General features: G+C 35.1%; 1 protein-coding gene across 3 annotated transcripts in view; it reads left to right on the top strand.

Moving 5' to 3' along the window:
- LOC106793760 (transcription factor SOX-5) overlaps positions 1 to 25,054 on the top strand; it is a 200,436-nt gene that overhangs the window by 49,966 nt on the left and 125,416 nt on the right. For 2 of the 3 annotated variants that reach the window (XM_014760945.1, XM_014760949.1), the window contains exon 2: positions 15,614 to 15,708. In XM_014760945.1, the coding sequence (XP_014616431.1) occupies positions 15,614 to 15,708 (95 nt within the window). Of the gene's footprint in view, positions 1 to 972; positions 994 to 15,613; positions 15,709 to 25,054 lie in introns of those variants that run through there. The other variant, XM_014760946.1, reaches the window with a different exon arrangement.

Raw genomic sequence — 25,054 nt, 5'->3', positions numbered from 1 at the left:
CAAAGAGAGAGAAAAAGAAACAAAACAATAAAAAAGGGAATGTAATTGAAAAAAGTAGACGCGATATAACTCCCTGGAAATATTAATTGTAAGACACCACCGTCCAACTAAACCTTTCCCCCTTATATCTTTCAACAGTTAGTTACACGATGAAAAATGTTATTAAGCATCGACAACAGTGACGCGTCAGGGTTTCCTCGACGCGAGTAATAATTAGCGAAGTCTTCTCCGCGTGTCATGCGAGAATGCGACGGGTTTTGTCACGGTGGTATAAGATCATCGTGATCCCAAGTATTGCGTCGAGGGTCCGATGGTTGGCTCTTCTCAACAGAGAGAGGATAAGCAGGAAGAGAAAGGGGAGAAGGAGGAGGAGGAGGAGGATGAGGATGAGAAACGGTTCTCTTCTTTTGCAACGAAAGGAAATGCTCGATGAGGGTTCGCGAGAGTCCACTAAGATCGCACCCTCCTCTCTTTCTTTCTTTCTTTCTTTCTTTCTTTCTTTCCGCACAGTGACTCTCCTCTTCCTCTTATTTTCTCGTTGCACTGTCTGTCTGTCTGTCTGTCTGTCTGTCCGTCAGTCCGTCTGTCTGTCTGTCTGTCTGTCCGTCAGTCCGTCTGTCTGTCTATCTGTGTGTGTGTCTCTTTCTTTCTCTTACTTAGCGCTTAAGTTCCTCTAACGAAGAGGAGGAATGCCATCGGCAACAGCATCAGCATCAGCAACAGCAACAGCAGCAGTAGCAGCAACAGCGGCAAAAGGCGATGCTTGGCAGTGACTGAGGAGGAGGAAGAGGAAAGAGGAAAGGAAGGAGGAGGAGGAGGAGTGGAAGCATTCGGTGAATTGAATTATTTAAAGCCCGCGCAAGAACAGGCGCCTTTTATGAGCGTCCCGCACAATGCCGGTCTTTGTGACTCTCGAATACACGTGTTACGTACACGCGCGCTCACGTACGTAACGCCGTCGAGGCGCGCGGCATGAATGTGCTAATAATGAAGGTAAATTTGTTCCGAGGGGTCATTAATTAAAGTATTTTGTAACAAGGCAACGGTAGCGTTAGCAGCGCAACAGTAGTAGTGGCACCAGCAGCACCAGTAGTATACCAAACAGCAACAACACCTATACTCTACCACCTTTCCTGCTGCACCACCAACGAACGACAGTACCCAGCTTCTCTACTATCTCTTTTTATCTTCTTGCTTCTTTACCAGCTCCACAGATAACCACCTCCACAAACTTCACCACCACCTTTCTCCTCCTCCTTCTACGTTTTCCCGTCCGTCTCTCACAATTTTCTTTCCATCCTCTATCCGCGCGACGATATATATATATATATATATATTTTTTTTTTTTTTTTACATCGCAATATATGTATATTCATACGCGAGCTCTCACTCTCTGCGAATAGGGTGAAGGAGGTGGAGATATTACGAGCTGCGTCAGAGTTCCTACCATATATATATATAAATAAAGGTGGCGATCATAGAATTGCTAATGTTTCAAAGAGAGACATTATTCTTTTCACAAGACGACGACGACGACGGGGTGTACACTATATAAGCGAGAAAGAGAAAGAAGAAGAAGAAGAAGAGAAAGAGAGTGAAAGAAAGAGAGATAGGGGGATGTGGGTCTTTCAGAGGGTGGAGGTGGGCGACACATCGGGCGACAGGGAGAAAGGACAGGGAGAAGAAGAGAAGGATGATAGCAATGGTGATGCTAGTGCTGTTAGTTGGTGATACGACGATGGTAGTAGTAGTGTGGTGACGATGCCAGTCGAATAGCCGTGTTCTGGCGCCTTCCCTCTTTCTCTTCCTACACTACCTTCTCTCCTTCTCTTTCTCTCTCTCTCTCACTTTTTCTCTCTCGTTCCATCTATGGACTTTGCGGATTCGCTTGTGTAAGCTCGTATCGCCGAGCTTGGCTATACTTATGTATTACTTGGCAAGCCATGCTGCTACTGCTACTACTCTCTTGCGTTCCCGACCTGGAGTCGCCCGTACAACCGTGTATATACATTATGTGTCTATGGAAAACAAGCAGCCAGCGGTAATTCAAAGGCCCCCATTCAAGACTTCGTCTCTATTCTTCCCTCAACGCTTGCAAACCATTTCGTTTGCCTCCTACCACATACTCTTCTATACTACTCTCTTCTTTCTCATTCGTTTTCTTTATTTCTCTTTTTATCTCTCTCCTTCTTTCTTTCTTTCTTTCATTCTTTCCTCCTTTCATTCTTTCTTTCTTTCTTTATTTATTTATTTCTTTCTCATTTCGTTCGCTACAACCATGCCCACCGAGTATTACCGAGTTGCCACGCGCTCGAGCGAGTATACTAATAACTAATAAGAAACGACTCGGACTTTTACCGAAGGAAAGAAAGATAGAGGTTCGCAAAGCGTATCATCATCACTGAACACACACATGTCGACTCTTTTAATATTCTTTACCTCTCTCTCTCTCTCTTTCTTTTTTTACTCTTATCGCGTGTACCTCCTTCTACGTAAGGGACTGAAATCAGAGATACACCGATCTCTGTCACAAAGCCAACGAACGTCGAAGAAGGATACGTTCCACCTGCGAAAGAGAGGAAAAGAAAGAATGATAAAGAGAGAGAGAGAGAGAGAGAAAAGAGACCAGTTCGTTCGAGTACGGCTTGAAATGGAAGGCTAGTACCACGAGATACTTGTTACGCGACCTTTTGCTTTTCACGTTGTATACTAATACTTTTCTCTGCGTATCTCTTTTTTCTTTTCTTTCATTTTCTTTTTATTTTTATTTTTATTTCTTATCAAGGGATATATAAAAGTAATCGCTATCTCATACGACGGAGCTTTTTCATTCGACTCGTTCTAAAACGATTACAATGTTTTACCTTTGGAGAAGTAAATACTTCGCGTCTTTATTAAAGTACACGCTATGCTTTCAACCTTATCAAATCCTTTCTGATAATTAACACGGTAAATTAATTAAAAGATCTTTAATTGTGTCGTACATTGTCTCTCTCTCTCTCTCTCTCTCTCTCTCTCTCTTTCTTTTTGTATTTACGTTTGAATTCGATTTGTTTATGTAAATTGTTCGTTCCCGTAAGAGAAGAGTATAACCTCGAAAGTGAGACATCGAAAGGGATAATAATTCACGTCGGAGATAATCGAAAAAGGGATCGAGGAAAGTAAAAGGTATCGTAAGTCGAAGAGTTGGTAATTAGAAATGTCCAACTTGTCCTTGATTAAGATACGATTAACTGTAGTTTTATTTTACTTTACGTTTTTTTTTCTTTTTTTTTTTTTTTTTTGATCGATCTTCGATATTCATACCTTCCTTCGAAGACGATTATTTCCTTTTCTAATTTCGCGCGAAGATCGTATTCGTTTTATCGATGGTTGTCTCTTACCTCTCGCTTTTCTTTTTTTTCTTCTTCTTCTTTCGATGTCCCTTGTAGGACGAAAAGAACCCTTCGTTAGGTTTGACGTTGGAATGAGATCGAAATTGACGTGGTGTATGTAAAATCGTCCTTGGCGGACACCTGTCGAGAGATCTCGTCGATTATTATCGCTCTACAAGCTCGTAGAAGGGTGGAGACAAAAAAAATGGGGGAACAGAGAATGAGAAGGTTGTCAGAAGAGGGACAACATTATCGTTTCTTCTTTGCTTACCTCGAATAATATGCTAACTATTTTACCATATTATCTATCCAATGGAAATATAATATAATATATAAGCGCTTCGTTAGTGCTCTTCATTATTTTACATTTTAATTCCCTTATTCTCGTATCAATTTACATAATTACACGCATACGTTAATATTATTACCGATCTCTAATCCGCGTTTTTAAATTTAACAATAAAAAAAGAAAACTTAATTAAAATTAATATTTTTATTTTTCAGTCTTCTCTTAACGAGGTATCCAATGTAATTCCTTAAAAAGAAAAAAGAGAGAGAAAAAAAAATACTCTCGTAATCGACAAAAGATAAATGACCCGTTGACAGGTAAAACGATTAACTTTACATTTTTAGAAATTTTTTTTTTTCTTTCTCCATATTTTAAAACCAAAACATTTATACTGAATTTTTACTTATTTAGAATAAAATTCATTAACGTTAACAATATTAATTGTGCTTAATACTATTAAAATATAACTACATTAAAAAATTCGTATCGAAGTTGTTGAACCTTTAAATGATATAAATATGTATCTAACATTATCAATTTTTTGTACTTATGTTAATGTTCTTATAAAATTACAATCAATTTGGATAATATGCTATTGAAATGCATTGGATAATTCAGACTTTTTCTGTTTTGCATTGAAAGAATGTAAGATACCTTAAGAGAAGGGTCGAATCGATAAATTAAAATGAAGGGATATCGAACCGCGGGCTTTTATTCACCCCTTCTGATATGTCAGCAGCCCGTACAACCCCCTCCTCCTCCTCCTTCTCCTCCTCCTCTTGGCAGATTGCACCGCCGAGCAAATCCAACGAACTCACCAGATTGACGTCAGACATAGGAAACTGTCCTGCGCCTAGTGATTGTCATTTTCCGGCTTGCATCCGGTACGACGCGAGCTTTTTCTCCGTTCATCTCTTTCCTCTTTTTTCCCATCTTCTCCACCTCCTTCTCCATCACTTTCTCTTCCCCCTATGAGTAGTCTCCTGTACACTAGCAATTATTTTTTACGATTAAGTTCCCTGCCATCTAGACTCGAGCAAACGTTTTCTCCATCGACGACGAGAGACACCCTTCGACGATTGTCCTAGAAAGGAAAAACAAACAAAATGGGGGGATAGGTGGTGGTAGAAAAAGATTCGTTGAAAAATCCAATTCCCAGTTTTCCATCAATTCCCGTTTATTGTTTGGTTTACTTGTTGTATAAAAGTTTCGTTATTTAAATAAGCGTACGATGAAATATTTTTAATCGTACACGTGTATCAATAAGAAATTATGAGAATTTCTAAAAATGTGTATTAATATTTATTCAATGAAACGAATAATTATATTATATCGTTTATCAATTTTTTTTTTTATTATTTAAATTTAATTTAATTATTATATTTATTTTCTTTTATACGAAAAGTATATATTCTTTTATAGAAATGCGATAGATAAAATGTGTTTTATCAGAAAATACGTTTATTAGTTGTTAATACATCGTGAATCCTATCCTTTCTGTTTCTCTTTCTTTCTTTAACGCGTTTACCCTCGTGTCGATAAAATAATTTTTCAACGATCGAGTTAACACGATAGAAAGAGAGAAATATTCGAGGAGTCAGTCAATTATGCTCGACATTCGTTGTTTGCGGTGAGCAAGCATCCCTTTTACCGCACGATAAAGAGGTTCAAGCTGGTAAGTAACCCTCGAAAACAAGGATTAACTTCCCCTCTTTTTCGTCCGGCTCATTGTAAATTAATTACCTGGAAATGAGGAAATCTCCGGTGTACATTACGAATTCAATGAGAAATAAAAAGTCTTTAAAAAAAAAAAAATACTCCTTAAAATAATAATCTTGACAAATTATCGACGTGATCGATCTTCTTCTTCTTTTTTTTTTTTACTATTTCCAAAGATAAAAATTTATTTAAATTTCGTTTGCAATATTAACGTGACCGCGTTTAAGAAAGTCTAGACGCGCGAGAAATCGCGGATAAAGGAAAAATTAAAATAAAATAAAATAAAATAAAAAAAAAGAGAGAGAGAGAGAGAGAAAATAAAAAAGAAAAAAAGGGAGACAGAAAATTCGCGAGACGTTCCTAATTGAATTAGAAAACAATTGGTCGTCTCTGTGTGTAAAGCAACAAAACGCACAAACGGTAGTTGGCATATAACATTTTTTTTTTTCTCTCTCGAAGGAGAAACGAATGAGAATGAAGATAAGAGAAGAAGGAGGAGAAGAAGAAAGAGGAAGAAGAGGTTACATAGTAGTTGGCAGGGCGCCTACGCAATTCCGCGATGGCCACGGTAAAATTTTCACCTGCTCAAACAGACTTGAGCAATGAAGTCGGCCCGGCGTAGACCGCCGTGTCATTGTGTTTGCATTATTATGTTAATCGCAACGGAGGTAGTAACAATACGTCAACCTCGATTTAGTAGGCGACTCGAAAAGGAACACATAGCTGAACAAATATTAACAAAGCAAATCGTTAGTTTCCCTCCCTGACTCTTTGCCTTCTCTTCGTTCATTTCTTCTTTTCTACCTTATATTACTTCGTTTTCCATCAACTTCATAGTCCATTCTTAACATTAGTCTAAGAGAGACGCGGTCACGAGACTATCTTTACGTGTTATATTATAATTGTTTTACGTAGATAAAGATACGTGAGAAACAACAACGCAATCTCATAGTACCAAACTATCAACGAATTGAAAACCTTCTCACATAATTAACAAATCGAATTTAACTATTTATTTGCGATATATATTCCTCCTCCCTCCAATATCTCCACGTGCCTTAGTTTGACCTTGAGATATCGGTACAACGAGGACGGAGTCACTCAATGATTCGACGTTTAAATAAAGTCTTCTAATTTTTCCTCGTATACAAAAGTTTGGTGTCCAGTCGATCTCTCTAACCTAACATAATTGATCTTTCATTTTCTCATAAATAAATATTCATCTATTAACGATAATACGCGACACACACGCGAGAGAAAGAGAGAGAGAGAGAGAGAAGGCTGTAATCGCGATAAAGAAGAAAATTTAACAAAAGGTAAAAAAATAAGAAGTGGACAATCGAAATGGAACGTGCTCACTTAACGTTAGGCGTGTTCCTAATAACGTTAACATAACGTCGGCTTGTACTCGAAGAATCACACGGGAATCAAAAAAGCTTTTTTCTCTTTTTTTTTTTTTTTTCTGAGGTGGCCACTTGTCGAAACTCCTCGGCACCGATTCGTCCCCCCTAATAATAATCGAAAGTAAAAGAGAGAAAGACTTATAGAATAACGAGGACACAACGTTGTCGAGTTTTCCCATCGTTCTCCAGCCCTTTTACTTGTTGTTCCCCTTTTGCCCCTTCGGCGGCGTGTAACGCAATTACGATTGTTGTTTGAATGAACAATCAAGCGCCCTAGAAGCACCTCTCTCTCMCCCCCCTTTTTTACCMCCCCCGAGCCGATCATTCAATTTCTGTTCGATCGACTTCCTTTACGAGTTCTCTCTCTCTCTCTCTCTCTCTCTCTCTCTCTCTCTCTCTCTCTCTCTCATTTTCTTTCTCATCATCTCCCCTTTTCTTCTCTTCGAGAATCACTGCGAGATGAATGAGTCTGCTAGAGAAAGAGTGGCTATATGAGAAAAGGAGAAAGAAATTTAGGGGTGAGAAAAAAAGATCGTAGACTCTCTCTCTCTCTCTCTCTCTCTCTATAAAGTTACTTTGCTGAGTCTGACAAAGTAACTCCTAACGGAATACACTTCTTATTTCCTGGCCCTGACAGGACGCGTGTTACGAAAAAGAAAGCTAATAACAGCGAAAGAACGCCGACGTTGGTTTATCGGCTACCTGCGTTGACGCGTGCCTTTAAAAGAGAGAAAGAGAAAGAAAGAAAAAAAAAAGAAAGAAAGAAAGACAGAGAAAGAATCAAGCCAGCAACTTGCTACCGCGACTCGTTGCTGCTGCTATTGCTTTTGCTTTTGATGCCGATACTCGTCGTGAAAGCAACGAAGAGGAGAGTAGCGCACGCGTGTACCTCGCGTGCGTGTGCACGAGACACGCCTGCGAAACCCGGTTATTAGTTCCCTGCGGGAGAGCAAACCTCCCTTCTTTCTTTCTTTCTTTTTTTCTTTCTTTCTTTCTTTCTTTACCGTGTTACGATTCCATCTCTTTCTCTCATTGGAACCCTCATTTTGAAAAGAGCTATTATTTCGTCTCTTGCAAGAGAAGAATTCGACTGGTCTCTTATACTTTTCTCTTTGTTTTTTTTTTTTTTCGTTATAGAAAAGTATCACTGATCAAGAAGAAGAATAAGAAAGAACGAATTCGTTACTTTCGATATTTCGTAGTAGGTAATTTCTTTGCTTTAACAATTCCAATCTTACCAGCAGGGTGGCATCATCGATCAGATCAAAGAGTAGCTCTTAGAAGATAGAAAAAGAAAGTGAGAGAGAACTAAGAAAGTAGATTTATAAGGACAATAAGAATTTAATAGACGTTTTCCTTAACCAACTATCATTCTCTCTTTCTCTCTTATCTACATTTCGTTAAATCCAAGGAAAAAAAGTTTCTTCCTCTTACTTGGGGATAATCGATAGCGTGTCTTCTCTACGTTGGACTACACGACTAAGCTTGTATCCTGATAATAAACGTTCCTCAAAGAATTCCATTTCTCCTTGGTAAAGAGCAACAGAAGAAGAAGAAGAAGAAGAAGAAGAAAAAAAAGGAAGAAAATGAAGTAAAAGAAGAAGAAGAAGAAGTAGTAGTATTAGATGGAAGTGGAAGTGGAGGTGATGGTAGTGGTAGAGGTGAAGGTGGAGGTTGCGAAGGTTGTGGAGGAGGTACCCGTAGTAGTGTACTATCTTTAAGATTACTCGCGCGAATAATACTCCTCGCTAATTCGCAATATATCGCCAGACACGGCGACATCCTCCTCTCTCTGGCTCTAGGAAGGTCAGGTGGCAAGGAAATATTGCGTTAATGCAAACGAATCGCCGTATCCCTTCGTGGTAACTCTAACGCCTTCTTCTTAACCGTTTTCCTTTCCGGATTCTAAGATTTATGCCAGGGCTCGGGACTCCTCGCCATTAACGTCCTCGTATTCCCTCTCATAAGATAAATGCTCACGTAACCCCTCCCAGACGAATTTCGTTCGATTTCTATATACGATTATAAATTTTCATCTTAATTACTATACACGCCTATCTATATCTATTTCTCTAACATCTTATACGATTATATGTATATATATATACTTTTACAATTAGTAAAATCATTACTCTTCAAAATTCCTTCTGTACGATACTTACTTTTTGTTTCTTTTTTTTTAATCTCTTTTTCTTTGATTATAATCATTTATCTATCGTAGAGACAGGAACAATGTATGAATAAATGTATTTTCTTGTTTTTTTTTTTTTTTTAATCTTTTTTCTTCTTTTCATACAACACATTATATACGTGCAATTGAACATATGGAATTTGATTTATTTTCAATTGGCAGGATAATATTTGAAAAATATCCATAAGTTATAATAGTATTCGTGTATAGATCGTTATAAATATATATATATATATACATACATGTATCGATACATCCTCTACTTTCTATAATTCTTTTCTTCTCATCTCTCCCCTTACCCGCCACCGAGAGAAATCTTACTTTACGGTTCACGCTTTCCGCCATATTATTGAGAAAAAACATTTTCCCCTGGACGGGCATACGACGAGGGGCAAAGTGTAACAGGCCAATTATCGTGTTTACATGAACAGGAGTGTAGAGTCGGGTAAGCGGCGATTCCTCGGAGTACAAATACCGGTAACTCAGTTAAGAGACGGTGCTCGTGTCGACTGCTTCGGGTTGGTATGGTGGGGGGTTAAAGTAGTGGACAATAGTGGGGATGGGAGCTCTCAGGTAAACGAGAAAAGGTGGTAGAGAAGGAAGGGGTGATGGTAGCAGGGACAACGGTCCAATATAATCGAGAATGAAAGAGAGAGAGAGAGAGAGAGAGAAAGAAAAAAGAGAGAGAGAGAGAGAGAGAGAGAGAGATCGAATGCGTTGTCGTTGTCGTCGTTGAGCGAAGAACTCGACGCGTGGAGAAATGGAGGGATGGGGTGGGGTATGGTGAGGTATGGTGGGGGGATGGGGAAAGAGTGGTGAACGGGTGAATGGCCTGCCGCGTCCTTGCGAGCCACCTGACCACACCGGCCGTGCCGCCACCACTCGGTGGCCTCTCCAGCATCTTTCCAGAGGCCTGGACTCGCCTTCCAACCGGCAAACGGCTCGCCTACCGGACTCCTACCTGACCGATGCCCCTTAAACTATTCCTATTGCCTTCTTGATCTCTTCCGTCACTTCCTAGTAATTTTCTCTCTCTCTCTCTCTCTCTCTTTTTTTCTTTTATTTTTCGCTGGATTTTCTTTTTTATAGTTGCACCACTCGCACCAATCTAAATATATATATTGCATATTATTTTATTTTAATTTTTATTCTGTGATACTATCTTCTTACGTTTGGTTTATTCTTAATATTATTTGCATTTTAAATGCGTACTTTTTTTTTTCTTCCTTTGTAACATATTTAAATTAATCGATTAGCGTCACCTACTCTGTTTATGTATATATATTATCATATTACATATAATTAAGATAAATTGGATAGATGTAAGATATGTACGTTTAGTTATAGTTTACGATATTTAGTTTCATTCGATTCCATCATTCGTATATATGCATAATACATAACGCGAGTTTTTCGATTTACGATAGATAAATAAAAGGATAACATTGTAGAGAATGTTTATCGTCATTGCTATTGATTAACGTATTTCTCTTGTTTGATATTAACTCGACAACGTAAACATAACAACGGCAGTCGCTTTGTAGCAGTCGAGAAATCAACACACCCCATCGTTCAGGATACTATTTTCGGTACGTCACTGGTTTATTTAATCCTTTGAGTAATAACCAATGTATATACGCGTTATACGATTAATCGAATGTATTGCTGTATTACGATAATACATATATATAATATATATGCATATATACATATATTTTTTGACCATTTATAACATATTAACGACATTGACGTTCATTTATAATATATTTTTATTTTCATATTTTTTCAATAGATTATTATTTAATCCTATATAATATATATTTATATAGTATTAACATTCTTAACTCTATTAATGGATAAATACATATAAAATGTGAATATATATTTGTTCTAGAAAATTACAGTTATCATCAGAATTAACGAAAAAATTGGTGATATCGAAATAATGAAGATCCAATTTGATAATTTTCAATTTACTATTAGAAAATCTTAAAATACTCATTAAATGTCCTTCCACACACAGTTTCCATGTTTCTTTGATCGTCGTCGTCGTCGTCGTTGTAGTTGAGAGACAAAAATCGAGAATCGTGGCTTTAGTCGAACCGTTTATGCGACTGGTTTGCCGCTCTCGAAAGCGAGACCAAAATTGGCTACTTACCACTTTGTCGTGCGAGCACGCCTGCGTCTCTCCTTATTTCCGTGCTACGCCCACGTTCCATTAGCATGTTATCCCGTACGGTAGAACCGGGAGCAACCTACCTTTTCGAGAGAGAAAAGAGAGAAAAGAGAGAAAGAGAAAGAGAGAGAGAGAGAGAGAGAATGAGATAAGATTCGTCCGCTACTTCTCGCACGGTATCCTTTTTTTTTTTTTATTTCTTTTTTGTTTTTTTTTTATTTCTGTCTTTTTCTTTCCGTTTTTTTTCCTCTTTATTTTATTTTATCGGAACCGTGCAGAAAGCAACGAAATTTCCCTTTTAATCGGTAGCTTGTGTTCTTTTCACGGATTCGTTAAGATATGTGACTTATAGATCGCGATATTGCGAGAGCACCAACTTCTTTTACCCGTTCCTCTGATTTCTTCTTTTTTTTTCTTTCTTTCTTTCTTTCTCGTGACTCCGTTTTGTACACCAAAAAGATACACAATCTTGTTAACTTACGCCAGGTTGAAAATAAGAGAATATTGTTACTGGTTTAAGTACGAGTCTGCCACGTATACGTATCTTATATCCGTGTATACATATGTGTTTGTATATATATATATATATATATATATATATATTTTATTTTGTTATTTTTATGAATTCAACGAAAATCGAAGGAATATCATCGTATAGGTAACGGGCTTATTAAAACTGATTCTACCTTTCTTCGTTTCCATTTATTATAGTTGAATTTAATCTTAACGATTATCGATCGTCTCATATTATACCCTTTTCTTCTTATTCTTATTCTTCTTTTTCTTCTTCTTTCTCTCTACAGCTTCCTTTTATTTTTCTTCATCTCTTCCCTTATAGAATAACGGACTGAGAAACTCGTTCCGTTAACGTTTCCGTCGGTTTTTACTGAAACGAACCTTTCGCGATCCAACCGACCATTCCAAAATCCACGATACCCTACTTACATCTGGTCACTTGTTATTGTTATCGACGCGCGTTAACTTATTTTTCTTCTTCAAAGAAAATCCATTGATATAATATCAGAGAATGCAGTGCTGTAAACTGTACAACTTTGCTATTTCTTTGGAAAGTTTTGGTAAATATTTTTTATACTAAAAGTAAATAGATTTTAATAAAACTTATATTAAATTAAAGTACACTCTTTTGTCTACACGCAGAATATCTTATTGAGTTATAAATCGATCTGCAAAGGTTCATAAAATGTCAGAGAATACAATGCTGTAAATTGTGCATCTTTGCAATTTCTTTGGAAAGTTTTGGTAAATATTTTTTATACTTTTAGCAAATGAATTTTAATAAAACTTGTATTAAATTAAAGTACACTCTTTTATCTACGCGTTGAATACCATATCGAGTAACAAATCAATCTGAAAAGGTTCATAAAATGGCAAAGAATGCGACGCTGCAAATTTTTCCTACTTTGCCATTTCTTTAAAATGTTTCGGCAAATTTTTTTTATACTTAGAGCAAACGGATCTTAATAATTTTTATATTAAATTAAAGTGCACACTTTTTCCTACATGTAAAATACTTTATCGAGTTATAATTCGATTTGCAAAGAGATTCAGGCTATATTTTGTAGACATTAGTTAGACAGATATTCATAAAGTATTCCACAGAAAACTGTATCTTTTGTTTCCTATTGTATCAGAAGATAAACAGGTTTAGAAAGAAATGTTTTTTACCTGTATGGATTGTTTTGGGGGGAGGGGGGGTTGCGTATGGCTGTGTTTGCCTGTACCCGAGAATGTATTTTTTTCAACGTTGTTTAAATAGTAATTTGATATTCTAAAGAATATCAAAGTAATTTATTCAATGCTTATGAAAAACTGTAAGAATTCTTCTGTTTCCGACTTCATCGGAATACTCTTTGCATTGATGAGAATGCCAAGGAATTAATATCAATGGCGGATTTCTGGCTATGACGGTAACATATATAAGTAAAATAACGAAATATAATCATGAATTCATTTATTAAAATATATTAGACGTATGTTTAACTATCTATCCTCTATACGATCGTATAGAACGTCGGTCGGTTTTATAAATGAAATAGGAAACCTCAAATAGTTTACGAAGATTTGTTACTTTAGTCTCTCAACTAAGGAGAACTAAAAGCCGAAGGGTGTAGAATTAGCTGTCCGATTGTCAGCGTATTTATACGTGTTAAGGTACTCTTGAGTAAACGAAGTTCTACCAACCTCTCGAGTATCCTCATTTAATCTATCTATATATATATATATGGTGGTACATATGCATACATGGTATTTATATATGCTAGCATCGATTACTTGCTAAGTATATCGGCCGACGTTGCAGGACGACCATTCGCACGTAATCCAACGTTGATTTTATACGTCCTCCTATTCGACCGGATGCCTTTCGCCTGTCATCCAATTGAAAGCGCCGTTTCTAACTCTTCGCACTCCTGGTCTCGTGCAGTAACCTGGCCTCACTTTTCCTCAGCAAATAATGGAAACCCGGATAGTAACGCTCGACGGCTTTATAGCTCTTTCATGATCACAAAATTCTACTTCTTATTCTTATTCTTCTTTTTGTTCTCCTATTTTTGTATAGGAACATCTTTTACTTTCGTATCGTTCACTATTCCGTTCGATTAGAATTTTACTTTTTCTTTGTGAAAGAAAAGAAACGGGGAGAGAGAGAAAGAGGGGTGGGAGGGAAAGGAAAAGGAGAAAAAAGGAATTTGGTTTATCAGACTCTAAGATCAATGATTTCAATCTAACATCGCAAGATTATTATGTGAAATTTATATGAGAAATAAATAATGATGAATTTATTAGATATTTATACCGATCTTGAGATATATTTGTAATTATAGCTTGGTAATTAATTACATATGTTTGTATTTTCAAGTAGTTATTAGATGTTAGATTAATACGTCTCATATACTTGTCTTTATCTAAATAGAATTATGCAGTTGTTTAGATTGGATTTTCTTATTAAAATCTCGTATTAATTATTATTTATTTTACTGATCATTACTCAAAAAGAGAAATCTGTCAGATTAAAGTATTTGATTTATATTCGTTTCTTTTTTTTTTTACTTTTTTCATTTCTTTTTCTTTTCTTTTTTTTTTCATGCACTCGAACTACCCTCCTAAAACGAGAACGTTCTCGTCACCTTTACAGATATCATTTTCTTTACCATAGTATTCTAAGTGATTACGTAACGAGTTTACGGATTTTAGCTAATCAGAAACGTCTACGCGGTTGCAGGTACATTACCTACGTGTTTGAGAATTAATTAGCTTAGCTATTATTAGAACGTGAGTTGACTTCTCTAGGAACGGAATACGTCCAGTAACAAAGATTTCGAGATTTCTTTTTTTCTTTTTTCTTTTTTTTTGCTCGAACTTTACAAATATACGATGTATATTATCTTTTTTATTTTGATCATTTTTAGATATTTATTACAATATGTCCTCAGCACGAGTTTATATTTTTTATTTCTTTATTTTTTTTTGTTTTTTTTTTTTTAATTTCTTCTTTTCACAGATTAGCGCGATCGAAATGTTTTATTCGTAAAAGCCGGAAGATACTCGGCATAGTTCGAGCAGTGATATAAAATATGCGAAAAAAAAAAAAAAAAAAAAAAAAAAAAATTTTTAAAACCATCGGCATTAGTCAGCGAATATCTCCTTGAGAAAGAGGGAGAAGATCGGTATTTCGACTATAAAACTTTGAAATGTCGAGTGAGTGAGTATGTACATGAGTGGGTAAAAGGAAGACAGTGATGTAGTGTTCAAGTTCGTAGGAATCTTGTGTCATCTACCAGGTAATTTTCTCCTCTGATTTTCTGAATCATCGTCCTTTGTCTTTTCCAAGTATCCCTAGTATCCGTTTATTCGAATTATGCAAATTTCTTGACCTTGAATTTTTACAAATAAGCTTTATCTTATCCTTCTCTTCATCACTTTTGATAGTAACGAACTAAGGTACCAATCTTTTAGATTAAGATTATTTTCAAAAAGAAAAAAAGAAATGTATATGTTATGTATGTATGTATGTGTGTGTGTGTATGTACAATTATATTAATACAATATTAATAAAATGAATACTATTAATATAGAAATTCTGGATAAATAATATTACTAATAATTACCATGAATTTATATATTTGATCATAGCGTTTATAAATAGAACGATATAGAAAATTCAAGGATCCTTTTGACGAGTTTTAATATAATATATATCGAAAGATAAAATAATTCGATATATATTTATATCTTAACCTTCTTAGAAGGTGGCCGCCTCTCGTGGGAAAATTTCAAGTTAGATCGTTACTTTCATTTAACAAGCGTTCGCATAAATTTCGTCCCGTTTTTACATTAGAAGATAACGACGGAAAGAACTAACTTTCGTTCGTTCGTTCGTACTGTTACATTCGATCATGCTGAGAAACTAACGAAGACACTCCGTTATTGTTTCGTTTACAGAACGGAGCGCTTCCTGATGTTTGCCGTAATTGTTCGACGGTGGATGGGGTCGTCACGGCCGTAAACCCGATCACCTGGAACGAAATTCGTAGCCGGTGAGTAGAAAAACTTATTTTCATTTATAGATTGTATTTTTTTATTCGTTAAAGTATTAGAAATTATTTTATATATTATTATCTTTTCTTTAAATATAATAGATTCGTATTTTCTTACGAGTACTATTTGTGAAATAGTTTTGCATGTCTCTATATATATATATATATATATATATTTTACATTGAATATGTAATCTATGTATTATTATATGAGTTTTTAACTGGTCAAACTTATCACAACAGAATAGACAAAATTTTATTCAGTTTTAATACCAAAATATTTATCAATATTTAAATCTTTTCTATTTAAAACATATGTTCTCTTAATAATTAAACGATAGAAATTTGTATTACCATGGGGGGATATTATATAATACAACGATGTATGTTACGTAACTATATAAATTTTGTTTACCTTTTTGATTGCACGTGCATACGATGCGTCGATGAAATTTGGAATTGTTTTTTAAAAAAATCGTATCTTTTAAAAGAAAAAACCCAAGGAACGTAAGATCTCGGCGCGTTAAATATTAATCATTAGAAATTATTAATAAAAAAGAAGAAGAGAAAATCCTATAATTTTTTTTTGTGTTTTTCTTTTTTTTTTCAAGACGATCTTTAGAAAATTGAAAGAGATAAAATAGAAAAAGAAAGTAACAAATTAATAAATCAACTCTCTCTTTACGAGCGTAAGCAAGATATATATATATATATATACATATACACATATATCACGTTAAATCAAGCACGTGGCAACGCACCGTGCGCGTAGTTATGAACTATAGAAGGAAAATGGTAACAACGATTACTTACGTTGCACACACTATCCCCCCATTTTGTTCCTCTCACTCTTAGTGACTAGAAGAAAATAAGAAAAAGAAGAAGAAGGATAAAGATATAACTAGACTCACGGGGTGACACGGGACTACGGGGGGGGCGGGGATAGTGGATAGGGGATAGGGGTGGGGGGGACACAATTTTACAATAACTCAATTCATTTCCAGTTGGTGCAAGAACGCACTTGCAGGAAAAAAGCGTTTGGCTGGATATAGTTATTGCGGCTCTGTATGCGACGTGAACAGGTCAGTCCGGTCGAGAGTGAGAGCAAAAGAGACAGAGATAGGTAGACCGACCCACCGATCAATCGATCGATCGATCAAGAATGAGAAAGAGAAAGAAAAATAAAGAAAGAGAGAGTGAGAGAGAGAGAGAGAGAGTGAATGATAGAAGCATACAATGATCGAACCCACTCCCCGACGGTGATGTTTGCAAAAGGGCGATATCTAATCGGCAAAATGTTCGTCGTAAAGTAAACGCGAGAAAACAGGGTGGAGCAGGACGGACCAAGAATAACAGGCAAGGAAAGGTATCCTCTTATTTCGGTTTGGAAACGTCTTCGGGCTCATCCGCGACATTATTCGGTCGTTTCGTCTGATCGTGTGTTTCTTTTATTTCTTTCGCGTACGTGAATCCGCTGAACGAGTTTGCACATTGAGAAGAAGAGGATTCTCTTCGGGGAATACCTTATATGCATATATATATATATATATATATATATATATATATATATATATATATATATATATATGTAATATATGTACGTTTAATTCACGTATGTAACGTCCGACACTCACTCGATGCACGATCAAGTTTGTGGACAAGTGTATGTGTGCGTATAATACGTATATTTTATATATATATAAATATAGAGATATATACGTATATGGATATATCTATATATATATGTATATATATATATACATATATATATATGTATATATGTATATATGTAGGTATAAATCCGTGTACCGCCAGTTGGTATTGTATAATGCAGCCATTGATAGCCGTCCTCTCTTTCACGCACGCGATCTGTTGCAGTCGCTGCAACCCGTGTCCGGTGACAGCGTCCAGTGTCCAGTCTCCCTCCCGGTGAGTGTCCACAAGATTTATTTTCCCATGCGGTATACGGGGTGGCACCGCGAAAACCGGACCGGGCAATCCGAACTGCGACTCTTTTTTTTCTTCATCTTTTCATTTTGTTTTGTAACTCTTTCTTTCTATCTCTCTCTCTCTGTTCTGTTCAATTTTTAATATCCACACAGGAAATATAATAAAAAGAAAAATGTATTAAATGTTAAGAATTTTTCTATAGGAGATATAAATTAATCGAAGAATTATTGAAATATTTTTGTCGTTCATTACGTTTTCTCTTCTTAGAAGATACGCTTCATTGGCTTTTAATATAATCGATCGTTAATAAAGAGATAGATATTTTTTTGTCGAATAGAGTAGTTAACGCGGATAATAATCGATAATAGAGTAATTCGAGCAATCTTCTCGAGAAGCATGTGCTTCGATTATTTATTTCCTTTTTGTCAATATTTTTTGTTATATCATAAAAAGAACACGAGGTACACGATAGTTTCAACTAGCGATTTCTAATCAAGTTTTTTCCTATTGGTATAACAACATTCGTATATAATAATCTCGAGACAAAATATGTATCTATATAGAATATATGACGATTCTAATCTTTATCTTTTTGCTCCGTGTATTTAATATTAATAATATAATGTATAAAAAATATTCTATACCATACATATTATGTGAAAAATAATATTATAATACGTTAGATTTTTATTCAAACATTATCGTAACGATCTCGATGAATTTTATAGAAAAAAAAAAAAAAAATGAAAAGGGGTATATAACAAAGAGTCAACTAAGAATACAACCTTCTCGCATAATTCGCCGGTGTTTCCTTGGTAGGATTATCGGCTCGAGGATCCACCACATTATTTTCTTGATCTCGATCTTTCGATCTTTCTTCGCGAAGCGGATCGTTTTCCAACGTTCTTCTTCTTCTTCTTCTTCTTCTCCTTTGGATAGTAGTGGCGGTACTTAACGAGCTAGATCGCTTTCGCAGTATCACCTTAGAGACGCAGCCACGATCGATTTACAAACACCATCACCATCACCATCACTATCACCATCACCACTAACACAAACGGCGGCATCGTATTGGAAGAACGAAAGATCGCGATCGTCAACGGGGTCGGTGTTCGATCTCAATGGAAAGAGAAAAGAGAGTGAAATTCTCGTTAAAATCGATCGTAAAAATTCTTATTCGCAAATAAATCGTTCCTTTCACGTTCTCCATTTATTATTCTAATACGTTTTCAACACACATTCTTAATATAATATCAATTCTTTATGTAATATTTTACATAATATATATTTTAATAATATATTATATTATATTAGAATGAGAAACGGGGTGGTGGGGGAGGGGGAGGGGAAAACGCGCCGATTAATGATGCATTTTATATTGTACTTATAGACAAAATAATATAGCAACAACAAAAAAGAAAAATAAAAGAAAAATATTTACGATTTGAATTTTCAATATATCAAATTAAATTGGTCGAAACTCGATCGAACGTTTTCATTACTGGATTGGCTTTGAAACAACATTTCAATGCACGCGATTATTTGTAACCCTATATTATATATTAATAATTACCACGATATATATATACGGATTTCATTTGAATATTAATATCCCGCACAATTCATTGAAAATTGTATTCATGTTGCATTGATTGGAAAAAACAAAAATGAGAGAGAGAGAGAGGGAGAAAGAAAGAAAAACACATCGAATTTCTTAAATATAGAAAATATCATTTTAAATAATATCAATTGTAAATGAAAAACTGTATTAAAAATACGTGAAAGTATTAAATTGAAACAATATATGTATAATATACTATACAGATATTCGTCGCGTTCAATCGAGAGATTGTTTTAGAAAAATGAAAAAAAGATTTAAATAATTGATCTTGAGACACCCGTTAAATCGTTCAGAAAGCTCGTTTCGCAGTTCTACGAGTGGGAAACCGCGTTACAACGCCGAAATTGCGTAAAAGAGAATCGAATTACCTTTGGACTCGTCGGGCTACGAAATTAACGAGTTTCGTTCGAATCGTTTGTCGAATGGGGTTAGGGTGGGAGTGGGGAGGGGTAAAAGGTGGCAAAAGGGGGTGGGGTGGGGTGTTGGGACCTCTCTCGTGCGCGTCTTTCCTTCTTTCATTTCGTTCGTTTCGTATGTTCATACGTTTTATTTCGTACATACGTTCATTCGCGCGAACGACACATACGGAGGAGAATGGAAAGTTACGAGAGAATGTCAGTTTCGAAGAGAGACACCGTTCTCGATTTTATTCTATTGCGACATGCTTGAGACACTTTGCATCCTTCGATTGAAAGCCTAATGAAATTTTAACTTTCAGAGAGCATGAATATACGAAATAATACGATTGTATCATATTGATGTCGTTAATACAAAAATTCGCCCCTATTTTTCTTGTATTATATATATGCTTTTTTTTTTAATAATAATAATAATAATAATATAGATATACTTGTGTGTGAGATAAAGATTTTGATTTCTTTATTCTTAGACTTCTTTCATAGATATATTATACGTGAATCATTTCATAGTTATCTGTAATGTCTGACATGTAATCATTTGTGTTCGTTTATCTGACTTTTTACATATTTCCATTTTTTTTTATCATATTTCATGTATATCGTGTGTATTAGGTATGGTATATGTGTAGTCCATCAATAGGATATATTATAGTATGTTTACGTTAAAAAAGAGTATATACGTCGAAAAGTCGATGGAATTGTGTAAACGAAAAACCCCTTGAAATCGTGAATATATCCGTCTCCTGCAAATAAAACGTGTATCGCGTATCTCCTATATCGAGAATGAAGAGGAGAAGTTCAGATAAAATACCTGCCGAGGATAAAATTTTCGTCGATGGGAAAGATCGGTTTTTCATAATCTTATCTTTTTCTCTTTTCACTCTTTCGTTATATCTCATGTTTGCGTAAATAAATGCCAATCTCTTTTTCTGTTTTTTTCTTCTTTTTCAATTAATTCAATTTCTTTCTTTTCTTTTTTTTATATCTACAGTATCATTTCCACCCTTTATTTCCCTCCCTGCCCACTTTGTAAAAGCTTCACAAAAATAAGCTTGGAATGTAAGCAAGCTCACTGTATTTAAATTTCCTTTTCTCTTTCTCTTTTTTTTTTCTTTTTCTGTTACCTTCTTTTTCGCCCTCTTTCGCTTATTATAAACCTCAACAAAAAATGATATTATATTTTTCTTTGTTTTTTTTTATTTTCTTTTTTCTCAAGAAGCAAGACGCGACAGTCGCTAGGGATCATAACTCAGAGATATTTTACGTTGGCGCATGAATATCACGTTCGGCTTCTCTTCCTCTGTCAAAGACTTGTCCCGGGGAAAACAGGTGCGTTCGTTATAATCTATACGGTTGTTTTGTCTCCACGGGAGTAACTTCAACTACTAACAACGTATTTCGTACTAATATTTGTAATGAATAATGGAGAAAAAGTAAATATTCGAATCACGTTAACCGTAAACATTATATTTTTGTACGGTAATACGCTACTATATATGGACAAATTGATATTTTTATTATTTTTAATAATTTTTATATATCATCGAGATATTATATTATTCCACATTTTGGATTTATATTCATTCTATCGCAAAGGAATTTCTCTTTTTAAATTCTTTTTTAAAAAAAAATAACAAAATATTTCCTTTTCTCGTATAATAATGCAATTTTTACTCTCGTAAAAAAAGAAATTCGTCATACTACGTATTTTTTGCACGAGAATTTCCTATCGTAAAATGATAACGCGTACACACACACACACACACACACACACAAAAGTGATAAAGAATTTTTGTTATCTATTATATAACGCGAAAGATACGAAAGAGTAGCGTATTAGCTTTTATTTACTTTTATTATATTAAGAATCTGCGTAAAAAAATCGACGTATCATTTTTATTCTTCTTTTTTTTTTTTTTTATTTATGTCCCGTTATATTATACTTATCCTCCCAATTCATTTGTGCATTCATAAATTGGTTTGTTATAGGACGTTAAGATCCAATCAATTCTTTTACCATGTTAATGTAATCACGTAATATTGTTCTCACGGGGAGTCTTAAGTTTGTGAGTTAAGTCGTCATAAATTTAAGAAGGTTAATTGGATCGAAATACCGATCGATGCGACGATAATTTAATGCTCGGAAGATAATTTGTCATTATATTGGGACGACAGGATTGCCGAGATCATTATAACAGATTCGTGTTTCTCTTACATCTTTCAAAACTTTCTCGTTATCCTCTTTTCTTTTTATTTTTCTTCTTCTTCTTCTTCTCCTTTTCCTTATTCGTTCTTTTTTCATTTCTTTTTTTCTCGTAACTTCAACAAAACTTTTTCGAAAACAAAAAATTAGAAAGAGAGAGAGAGAGAGGAAGAGAAAGATAAAGAGAATATTGAAGGGTGAGTTAAGAGAAAAGAAAAATTCGTTGTGCAGTTTTGTCGGTACTTCATTACAACATCCGGTCACCGGTATGGTCGTTAAAATGACACGACGCTTATTTCAAAAATATCAAATAAAATATGAGGCCGTATGGAAATAGCGACGAAGAGCTCTCCCTTTTCTTTCGTTTTCTTTCTTTTTCGTTCTTTTTTCTTTTCTTTTTTTCTTTTTCTTTTCTTTTTATATATATATATATATATATATTTTTCTCAAAGCTATATACACACACTCGACGGTAATATACCAGCCGATTTGAACCTTGCGTTCGCATTAAGCTTTGCCCAAGACTACCGATGCTTTCCATTCCATTTTAATCTCATTTCAAATTTATGTCAAAAAGTTCATTAAATCCTAGAAGAAAAAACAGAAAGGGGAACCAAGAAAAAAAGAAAAAAAAAGAACGAAAGTATTATTATCCTTTAGACTAGCTACTTATAATATTTATATATGTAATATATATGTATGGGTATATATGGATACGAATATGTGTGAGTAATAATAATAGTGTAGTGGTTGGGTAGTAGAAGGAATACCACGTGGATCGTGAATCTGTCGTTGACACCAAGATCTCAGACTTTTTAATCGAAATGAGAGACAAAAAAAAAGAAGAAACAAGAATACGAGAAAAAGAAAGAGAGAGAGGGAGAGAGAGAGAGAAAGGGAAAAAAAGTGGGCAGACATAATCGTAAAGTGCGAACGTTATTCTTTCGACGATGAGAGAGGGAGTGACAGAAAAAGAGAAAGAGGGAGAACCGGTTATTTTTTTTCTCTTTTTTGGGTGCTTCTCATAATGGGAAAGAACAGTGAAATAAAGAATTCCATAGTTACGAAGGCAGAAAAAAAAACGATTTTTAATAACGGTTTCCTTTTTTCGAATAAAAGCCGAGAATGTTACAAATTATTGCTACGTATATATATATATATATATATATATATATTTCGATATATACCGAAAGCACGAATTTTGCCAGTGTTAAATATTTATGCAAAAAGTCATCTATATATTATATTTATTTCGGCAACTGTCTAACAACAAAATAATATAACACGATATTATATCTATTAATTGAAAGTAAACGAAAATGATATCAAGAAAATTAACGAATGAACGAGTTAGTGAATAAGTTCGATTAATTTCTCCTCGTAATATCGAAAAGTTAATGTTTTGAGATGATAAAAAAAGAAAAAAGTATATACATACATTTGTCTCTCAAGTGTATACAAATTTTCTTTTCTCGAAATAATTATTATTCTCGTATTTCGCGATACTACTCAATCCAATTTCAAATCATACTTATCGTTAGTACGTATCTATAATATTTTTTTCTTACTTTTAACATAAACGTTAGATTTGTTTTCTCTTTCGAAACTTGATGTCACATTAGTATTTTCGGTAATAAAAATAAAAAGAAAGAGGTTGAGTTAAAGCTGGAGAAAAAGAAGGAGGAGAAGAAGGTTTCGTCGTGTTAATTAAGAAACGATCGAGTTGAATTCAGATGAGAAAGAAAGAGAGCTTAGACGAACAAATTTTGTGTCTGGAATCGTGCAAGCGGATTATACGTTTACCTTCGTATTAAAACACGGGAGATCTCAAAGGGAAAATAATGTCACGCTGATTACTCGGCTCGATTCAACTCGCAACCCTCCTGTCTCCTTTTCTCTCTCTCTCTTTCTCTCTTTCTCTTTCTGTTTGTCCGTTTGTCTGTCCTATCTCTTTCTATCATTCCCCGTCGTCGTTTCTTTCGGTTCGTCTGTTTCTAGCTGGTACCAGTCCGGGTCTTGTCTCTTTAAGAGAGAACACAGCTTCTCCTTTCCCAAACCAGCCTAACCTACCTAACCCCCTCCCCCTCCCTTCCTCCCACAGCCCCGAATTTCAACAAGAACGAGAGAGAATTAAAATGATGTTAGCATTACAGACTTTATCTTCTGAAGTGAGCCCTGTATTAGTCTCCCTTTTATCTCTTCATCGTTCGCACGATATTTGTTTTCCTAATTTCAAACTCGGTGGAACGAGCAGCTCATGCCGAATGTCTTCGGCAAAGTACTTTCTTCGCTTTTACTTCGCCGAAAATACTCACCCAATGATTTTCTCTATCTATCTCTCTCTCTTTATCTTTCGCTTTTTCTTTCTCTCTTTCTTTTCCGTCTCGTCGATCAGGGAAACGAAGCGAGGAACGCGTCGAAGGAAACATGATTATATTTCTTTTCCTTTTATGCGCGCCTACCGTATAGTCGCTGCTGTTAATACTATAATTAAATTAATTGCACATCAATCCTTCCCCTTCCCTTCCTATATGAATTATTTAAAAGCCTTCATGTGCAGGATTAATCGCTCACGCATAAAAAAGGCAATAACCGAATAGTATTGAAGGATAAAAATAACAATGAAGATATTATATATCGTAATAATTAGTAATCGCATAATCATATATCGCACGTATGTGTATCTAATCGTATTTAGGGGGAAGGGAAGTCTCCTAATAACGGACACCTAAGGTTTTCAGAAAATAAAATCAAAACTATTTCGAAAAATGTAACTTTATTTATTAATTAGTTAAATCAACAAACTTTAGGATCTCAACATAAATTAATAAAAATGTAACTTCCGCATAAACATATTTAAAAACATAAATTAAACTTTGGTGTCAAAAAATATTGACAATCGCTGGAAGTGGTACCTAGCATCGGATATTTTTAAAAGATTTAGGCCTCGATCACATATGTAAAAGTCTACATGGGGCGTCTTGTGTAGGGTCAATAATAATGGAACCCTATCTTAATTAACAGATACCTAAACAAAGAAATTTAGCTGTACACTGTAGAAATCGGAACACTCCCGATGTTGCCTTGACCGTCACTGATAAACTAAGTTGTATGACCCTGTACCGCTACAACCCCCCGCACCCCTTTCACCTG

This window comes from Polistes canadensis, unplaced genomic scaffold (assembly GCF_001313835.1).
Source record: "Polistes canadensis isolate GaletaPanama2010 unplaced genomic scaffold, ASM131383v1 scaffold_18, whole genome shotgun sequence".
NCBI lineage: Eukaryota > Metazoa > Arthropoda > Insecta > Hymenoptera > Vespidae > Polistes > Polistes canadensis.
The sequence above is the reverse complement of the archived record's forward strand: the minus strand, read 5'-3'. Positions and strand labels throughout refer to the sequence as shown.